This window comes from Gopherus evgoodei, chromosome 1 (genome assembly GCF_007399415.2).
Source record: "Gopherus evgoodei ecotype Sinaloan lineage chromosome 1, rGopEvg1_v1.p, whole genome shotgun sequence".
Taxonomy (NCBI): Eukaryota; Metazoa; Chordata; order Testudines; family Testudinidae; genus Gopherus; species Gopherus evgoodei.
Genome location: NC_044322.1, coordinates 9,005,954 through 9,014,914, shown reverse-complemented (window position 1 = coordinate 9,014,914; position 8,961 = coordinate 9,005,954). Strand labels below are relative to the sequence as shown.

The 8,961-nt window shown below is 47.4% G+C and overlaps 1 protein-coding gene across 1 annotated transcript in view; it reads right to left on the bottom strand.

Annotated features, from left to right (window-relative positions):
• Window positions 1–6,605: 6,605 nt before the first annotated feature.
• Window positions 6,606–8,961, bottom strand: part of MOGAT2 (monoacylglycerol O-acyltransferase 2) — a 52,175-nt gene continuing 49,819 nt past the window's right edge. Inside the window, exon 6 of the mRNA XM_030550828.1 lies at window positions 6,606–6,760. Within this exon, the coding sequence (XP_030406688.1) occupies window positions 6,606–6,760 (155 nt within the window). The remainder of the gene's footprint in view (window positions 6,761–8,961) is intronic.

The window sequence follows — 8,961 nt, the reverse complement described above, 5'->3', positions numbered from 1 at the left end:
AGTTTAGTGATTTTATTATTAATTGTTATTTATATTACCGTAGCACCTAGGAAGGAGCCTCAGTCATGGACCAGGATCCCGTTACACTAGGCGTTGTACAAATACATTTGTAGGGTTTTTTTAAAGTACAATATACTGGGCAAAAACATTAATGCTGTGAGATGTGGGGTTGATTTCAGCTCAAACTGTGATGGCTTTTTGCCATGACAAAGCATAATTTCTCTAGTTTCTTGCCATGAAAACAACAAACCTTAAACTTGATTCAAGGGCATCTGTAAAGCAATTTGCAATCTCTGGAGGGAAGCAGCTGCAGAAGGGAAAATTGCTATTATATTTGGGTTTCCTTTCGCTTTGGAATCAGTCGGTGTTCTGTATTCCTCAGTTGTCTGAGGTGATTTTCTGAGTCTTATCATTTGAATCCGCTAAGTAAGACAAATCCAGATTAGGGTTTCTCCTAAGAGAATTGCTAGAAAGAGCATCTAACAGATGGACAGGCAGCCGAGCAAGCCATTAAACCAGGCCTCTCAAGTTTCTTCTGATATTTCCAAACCAAGGAGAATTGGAATGTGTGTCTCTGTGTACAGCACATGCAGTTAGAGCTACCTTAGCTACACCAGAAAGCAGTCTCTGAACTGATCATTTCTTGTTAATGGTTGTGCCTCACATTAAACAAAGCCAGTCCCCAGTGCTGGTGTATGGAGCGGGGATAGAAAGGGAGCTCTGTAATTCTAGCTTCAAAAAGTAATGTATTTTTTTAGATGACCTCTGCAGATAATGTAATGAACTCATGTGGATTTGGCATTGGCTACAGTATGGGTGGGGATCCACACATTCTAGTACTTGAGGTTCAACCAGAGAGGGCCCCAGGCTATGAAGTTCAGATCCCAATGTTGCTGTCATTCAGGAGGGGGTTGGGGTTTGAGTATGAGATTTTGGTTCAAGATCTGGTTCCAAGTAGTGTTGATTATTTGTATTTTTATTTTTTCCCAAGGTTTTTTAATGCGTCAAGGAGCCAGTTGTGGGACCAAACTAACACAGGAGCTGGTCTCCTGACAATAATTCAGTTGCTGACCGGTGGCTCCATGAGGAGATAAGGCCTGGAATTGTTTTGATCCATTAATGGCTCCCTGCTGCAAGCATGTCCATGAAAAATACAATGCAAGCACAAATGCTGAGCTAGGTGGGTTTATTTAGGTTCCTGTGGTGCTCAAGTGCACGGTCCTGGCTTTAGGACAAAACTGGCCTGTCAATGAACCATTTATAACCAAGGCCTTAATTCACTTCCTTTCTTCCAGCTCAAATCTAGAGCTTCTGCCCTGTCCACTGTATTAAAACTGCCCTCCTCAAGGTCTCTACGTCTTCCTGACCAGGCCTCAGGGCCTATACTCCATCCTCCTTCTGCCATGCTGTTTCCTTTGTAGCAGGGCAGTCTTTCCCTTTTAAGGGTCTGCAGAGCCAGGTGTAGCAAGCCCTGTCCTAAAGAGAAGCCCAGCAAGCAGGTGCTGGAAACCAGCCATTGTAGCTAAGCAGCAGCTAAGGATTGGCCCCGGTTTCCAGAGGGACCCAGCTGTGTAAGGGAGAAAGAAACACTTTCCTGATTAGTAGCAGCAGCAGCAGCTGGCCTGTTGTCCCCCTGAGGCTAAGGAAGGGCCAGGATCCTTGAGCAACGGGAAGAGAGTTGCAATCTCAGCCCAGGTCAGGACTATCACACTGGTTACTTTCCCATATTTCCTGTGTTTGTGTGGCAGACAAGTAAAACAGCCTGCTTCGAAGGCTCAGCCAGAGCTGGGCCAGGCTCCCTGTTTTCTCCCCAGGCTGGTGGCCAGGACCACCAGACTACACTTTGATACTGTTGCTCACTGCCACCCCCAGACTGTCTTCCCTTGACTTCTGTGGCCCTGTGCACCCTTCGTACTACCCTGTCTCTAACTTCTCACTCACAGCCACTTTTGGCTCCTCTTCCTCCTCCCTCTCTTGGCTGGTGTCCCTATGGGGTTTGTCCTTGGCCAGCTTCGTTTCTCCTCCCATGCCCTCTCCCTGGGTGACCTTCTCCATTCACATGAATTCAGCAATTCTGGCAGTGCTGAGGACTCACAAATCTACCTCTCCCCGCTGACCTGTCTCCCTCCCTCTCATCCTGCAGCTCAGCCTGTCTCACCCATGTTCCCTCCTAGTCCAGTTTAACATGGCTAAAACTGAGCTCCTGAGGTCTACTCCTATTCCTCCAGTTTCCATGTCTGCTGATACCACCATCCTATGTGCCACCTGGGCTTGCAGCCTGGAAGGGGGGTGGGGGTCATCGGGCCATATTTAAATCAGGCCACTTCTTTCTCCACAACATATCTAGACTCTAGCGCTTTTTCTCTGTCCCAATGTCTGGAATGCTTACCCAGGCTCCGATTATCTTCCATTGCAGCCTCCTCCTGTCTGGCCACCCTGGCAACAACATCGCCCCCTCCAGGCCATCCAAAATGCAGCTGCCAAAATGATCTTGCTCGTGCATGGATCTGGTCATGTCAGCTCCCCACCTATTAGCCCCCCTGGCATGCTACTTCAAAGCTAAACGTCTCCCCATTGTCTTCTCAGGCCTGCACAACACTGCTTTGGCCTGCATCCTGGACCTTGTCTCTTTGTATGTCCCTCAGAGTCCACTCCACCAATGACACTGGCCTTGATGATCTGTAGCTATAGAGGTAGCAGGAGACGGTCCCGGCAATCAAGGTGAGAAGCCACTGAGGCATAAACAATGGCTGTGAAGACAGAAAACACAGGACAGACTGTGGTGCTATTATACAAGAAGAAACAACAAGGTTTAGCAAGAGCTTGGATGAGAATGGAGGGGGAAGGGGAGCTAGAGAGTAATTTCTTTTTCTTGATACATCTTCCTGCTGCATATGGGCACCTGCAACCTTATTTAAGGCCCGAGCGAGAGAGTTATTAATAGGAACAGTGCAAGAAATGATGGCAGATGACCTGCTTTATTCAGCTGGATTAAGTATGGGATTACTGGAGGAGTGTTTAGAAATGTTTACGAGGCTCTGCTGCTTTTTCATATGGTTGTCTGTTGTTCCTTCCAAAGAGGAGAGTTTTGTGCAGGATTATTCAGCCTCAGAATAATACCAGCTGCAATGTGATCAGTGCAGAGTTTGGAACAAGCACACTAGAAATCAACAGGTCCTAGTATTCCCCATTTAGAAACTGATCAGCCCATTTTTACCCTGGTGCTGAAAGAGCTGCTGCTTGCTGCATAAATACAAATAATTGTTACGATAAAAATCTCTGAGAGAATTCTGACTGCATTCCATATGGCTGGAGGAGGAGAAGTGGGGAGAGAAGTGATGGTTGTAGAAGCCCCTGGGGAGCTACGGACAGTGTAAAATAATCTAAACAGATGGTTCATGGCCTCCTAAAGATCACTCCTCATTCCCCAGCATAACTTCCATGGTGCTAAATCCCATTAAGTTAGTGTTTAATAAAGTTCTCAGTATCAAGAAGCAGCTAATTAAAGTTCTGATTATCTGCCAAACGTGACCTTTAGTAACATACTTCCTGTCTCAATTAGCCTCTCCCTCCTCATCTTCTCTCCATACTCTCTGTGATGTTGCACTCCATAATGTTTTATGGAAATATGCTTATGAGTGTGATATAATGTAACTGGGATATGCTTTATTCAAAAGGTCTCTTGTAAGGTATCATTATAAAGCTTATAATCTACTGAATTCTGTTCATCCTATATGTATGAATGTATCATTCTTGTATCTGAAACTAGGAAGATGAAGTATAACTCTGATGTCCTACTGTAATTATGCAAAGTGTGGGGCATTAATGGTGGTTTGGAAGCTTGATGGCTTCCATTGACTAAGACAATTGGTTGTGAATGGTCTGTTTACTTGCAAACCTTCCTGGGTGTGCACGGACCAGTCCTGGAAGAATGGAGGCTGGGGTCTCACAGGACATGTGAACTTGTCACCTGATATTGGAATACATCTCAAACCTGGTGTTTTTCTATTTAGAAGGAGGGGTGGGGATGCAGAGAGACAAAAGATTCCCACCTTGTGCCAAAGCTATAAAAGGGGGTGGAACAGAACAAAGGGGTCTGCCATGAGAAATCCCCTGAGCTGGAACAAACAAGGACTGTACAAGGGGAAAGGATTGGGCCCAGACTAGTAAGGAGTCTAGTCTGTGAAAGAAACATATTGGAACATCTCTGAGGGTGAGATTATATTTGTAATCAGCTTCTTAATGTATTAGGCTTAGACATGTGTTTTTGCTTTATTTTGCTTGGTGACTTACTTTGTTCTGTCTGTTATTACTTGGAACCACTTAAATCCTACTTTTTATACTTAATAAAATCACTTTTGTTTATTAATTAACCCAGAGTAAGTGATTAATAACTGGGGGAGCAAACAGCTGTGCATATCTCTCTATCAGTGTTATAGAGGATGGACAGTTTGTGAGTTTACCCTGTATAAGGTTTATTTGGGGTTTGGATCCCATTGGGAACTGGGTGTCTTGGTCTTAGAGATAGGTGACCTGCTGAGCAGTTTTTGGTTAAAGTCTGCAGCTCTGGGGGCATGGACCAGACCTGGGTCTGTGTTGCAGCAGGCTAGCCTGTCTGTCTCAACAAGTCAGGGTTCTGGAGTCCCAAGCTGGCAGGGAAAACAGGCTCAGAGGTAATTACAGCACATCAGGTGACAGTCCCAAGAGGGTCTCTGTGACCGAACCCATCACACTCTCCCTTTAAGAAAGAGTTTAGGATTAAAAACTGTGTGTGCATAGCACCATTCACTTTTGACTCTCTGGGCCAGATTCTCCTGTCTGATATGTTGGTGCAGCCTTGTTGAAATCAGTAGGATTGCACTAGAGGAAGAGAGAAGGGGGCATGGTCTTCTAGTCTCACAGAGTTTGTTTTTAAAGGGATTTGGGAATTTCGGCTTCATTTTTTTTCTTGCATTCATCACTATTTCAGTATGCCCAGCACATTCTAAAAGATGGGAGGGTTCACCTAGTGGTTAGGGTGGTAGAACTGGAGTCAGGACTCCAGGGATCTAGCCCTCACTCTGTCACTAAATAGCGGGGTGACCTGAGGGCTAGGGTCACTTACAACTTGATTTTTTTTCTTCAAAGGTGCTAAACACCAGTAGCTCCCATTGGTTTCAGTAGAGTTGGTAGGTGCCCAGTGCCTGAGAACAATTAGGCCATGTATCACTCTGTGCCTCAGTTTACCTAATATGAGGGAAATAGTCTCAGTGTCTCTAACGATCCATTTCATCAGGATGTTGCGAGGCCTGGTTAATGAATGTTAACAAAGCACTTGGGAATCCTTGGTTCCCTATACAGTTACAACACGGTGTGATGAAATGTGAGTAACATGACAAACGGTGAGCATTTCTAAACTATCCAGAGCTAACACACAGCAGGAGCTGCCTCAGCTGGGATCTCAATCCCTTTGAAATTCACCCTGCCCTTTATAGAGGGCCTCGTCTCTTTCATGCCAGTGGGATACAGCACTCAGTGATGGCAACAGGTGTCTTTGTTACACAGGACCATGCTGTGACACTGAGAATCTGAACCTCTTCGTAAATTATATTTAGTTCAGGGAAGGGGGAAATAACCCAGTGTGAGTACAGGAACCAGCACCAGATGAAGAGATTAGCCAGCATACATTTATCTGTCAAAATTATGTTTAAAAAAGTATAGCAATTTACACAGATGAGAATTTGAATAAATATTCTTTTTTCAGTGCCTGTTCTCAGCTCATTGTTGACTGATTTCAGCTATACCTTGGGATAGATGTTCCTATCTGTTGCCTTGGTGTTAATGCTGAATAACTCTAGGTATGTCTACATGGCAGTCAGGAGGTGTGACAGCAGCACATGTAGACATGTCTGGGCAAAGGCCATTCAGGTATGTAGTCAGGGCCTGGGTGGGCAGAGCTAGCCTATGGAGCTACCGCTGCCCCTGCAGCATAACTGCTATTCTTCCTCAGTAGCAATTATCCTGCTAGCTAGATCAAAGCCAAGCTGGATATGTGCATGGGTGTTGCAATTGCCCCTTCTGATTGCAGTGCAGACATAACCTCTGTTGAAGCCAAAAAGGCGACCTAGCGGTGAAAGGCTCAATAGCCCATATGGAGGCTGAGTGCAATGACCTCTGCTTCTTTGAGCCTGAACGTTTTCATGGCTAACCTGTGAAAACAACACCCATCTAGAGTTATATGCGAGGGAGGATCTTACTAGTTCGTCACTGTCTGGAAATAGCAGGGTGATTTAATAAAGGTGATGTAATTCTTAAGGCTGAATTGGAAATAGGAGTTTTACAAAAGGGGAATTTTAATATTGCTGGGATTTTTATTTGACCGTCTCTTACCAAGTGATCATGACATTAAAAAGTGTGGGAAACTGGAGAAAGTAACATACAGCACTAGTGTAAACGAGAGATGGGCCTAAATTCCAACTCTGGATCGAAACACACACAGATGTTGGGGAAACAGACCCCAAATCTGTAGCTGGCCCCTAGCTTTATAGAGGGCTGAATCCAAAACTTAGATTCTGAATGCTCCAGATGGGGGAGAAATGTGGAGTTGAACAATGGGACAGCCTGGTTTATATAAATTCAAGATGCCTGTCCTCTGGGACATTGTATTTAGTTTTATGCTCCTCAAAGAGTTTGCACAGTTCCTCAATGTACGTCTGATGTAATCGATCGACTTCTTCCTGGGATGGGTTGTGCTTCTTCTCTACCTTAATTGGCTTCCCAACTGGAAAACAAACACACCAACATTAGGAAAGACTACATCCTATGAGCCAGGGTATCCAGATGCCACTCTCGTTTTTAATGCCAAGCTCTGGCCCTTGGAGGCCCCAGGTTCAAGTATGCAATGTTCCAGTTGAACAGAATTGTAGCTAGGGATCAAGATGGAATATTGCAGGCCTGCACAACCTGTAAAGCGGCGAGGGTCACATTACTCCAAAGAAAACAGCTGAGGGCCGAAACGCCCTGGCCCCGCGGAACCCACCCCCAGGACCTCCTGGCCCCGCGGAAACACCTCGTCCCAGCACTGCCCAGCCCTGTAGAAACAAACCCTACTTCCCCAGCGCCGCCCCACCGAAACAGCTGTGGACCAAAAAGGAAGGCTGGGGGTGGGGAGATGATACTTGATTTTAAATCAGCCAGGGGCTCCCAGCTGAAGAGGTGGCTGGGAGCTGTCAGGGGCAAATTAAAGGGCCTGGGGCTCTGAGGGCTGGGGCAGGGATTTAAAGGGCCCAGAGCGCCTGCCACTGAGGGGAGCCCGAGCCCTTGAAATCCCAGCCCCAGCCCATCCGCTGGAGCCATGGCTGGGATTCAAAGGGCTCTGGGCTGCCTGCAGCCACGGGGAGCCCTGAGCCCTTTAAATCTCAGCCACCACCGGGATTCAAAGGGCTCTGGGCTGCCCGTGGCGTTGGGGAGCCCTGAGCCCTTTAAATCTCAGCCGCCGCCGGGAATCTCTGCGGGCAGCCCAGAGCCCTTTGAATCCTGGCTGCGGCTCAGATTTAAAGGGCTCTGGGCTCCCCGCAGCTGTGAGCAGCTCAGAGCCCTATGAATCCTGGCCGCGCCTGAGATTTAAAGAGCTCTGGGCTCCCCGCGGCTGCGGGCAGCTCAGAGCCTTATGAATCCTGGCCATGGCTGAGATTTAAAAAACTTTGGGCTCCCTGCGGCAGGGCAGCTCAGAGCCTTTTGAACCCTAGCTGTGGCTGAGATTTAAAGGGCTCTGGGCTCCCCGCCGCTGTGGGCAGCTCAGAGCCTTTTGAATCCTGGCCATAGCTGAGATTTAAAGAGCTCTGGGCTCCCCGCCGCTGCAGACAGCTCAGAGCTCTTTGATTCCCCGCCGCGGGCCACACAATGAGCGGCCCGCAGGTCGCATGTTGTGCAGGCCTGGAATATTGTATGCTGAGGACTTGTAGTTGGGAGGTGGTGGGCCTAGCTGATAGGGCATTGAACTACAGCTTGGGAACTAGACCTGGGTTCTTGTTCTAGCTCTGCTGGGTAACCTTGGGCATGTCTGCTCGCCTCTCTGTGCCTCAGTTTTCCCCATCTGTAAAATGGGGATAATGATACTGACCTTCCTTTGTAAAGTGCTTTGAGATCTGTGGATGAAGAGTGCTAGCTAAGAGTTAGGTAACGTTATCTGTGCGTACCATGAGATGCAAAGGCAGGCTGTCGCCATTTGAGATAAATGGGATGTTTTACTGGAGTTCCTGGCAGGCCACGCACACAGCCTTCACTGTAACTAGGATTTGTAACCTCTTGTTTTAAAACACGGAGAAAAGATCTCAGTGAAGCCACAAGCGGCCCCTGAAATCTTGGCTCTTGCCCAGGGAAGAGCCATGGGAGCACTGTGGCTGTCACCAAAAAAGTCTCCCCCCTTAATCATAAGCTGGATTTATCTATGAGGCCATTCACAGAGTCCCAGGAGGAAGGCGTGGGGCCCGGGAAGCATGTCTACACTGCAGTGAAACACCTGCCACTGGCCAATGACCACTGACTCATGCTAGTGGGGCTCGGGTTGCTGGGCTAAAAAATTGCAGTATAGGTGTATGGGATGAGGCTGCAGCAGGACTTGGGGCCTCACAACGGGAGTTTCCCAGAGTCCCAGTTCCAGCCTGAGTTTGAACGTCTACCCTGCAATTTTATAGCCCCCAGCCCCACCAGCAGACACGGGCCAGCGGCAGTGTGGGCATATCCACAGAGGTCAAGATTTTCAAAATACACTTGTAATTTTGGTTGCTTCCATTTCTGGGCACCCGACTGGAGAGACACCTTCAAGGGTTCTGATTTTCAGAAAGTGCTATCTGCCCACCCTCTGAAAACCTTCCCAGGGTTTGGAACTGACTTTGAAATGCCTCCAAGGTATTTTGGCTCCTAACTTCCATTACAAGCAATGAAAGATGCGGACAGGGCCTAAGTGACTCTAGCAATGAG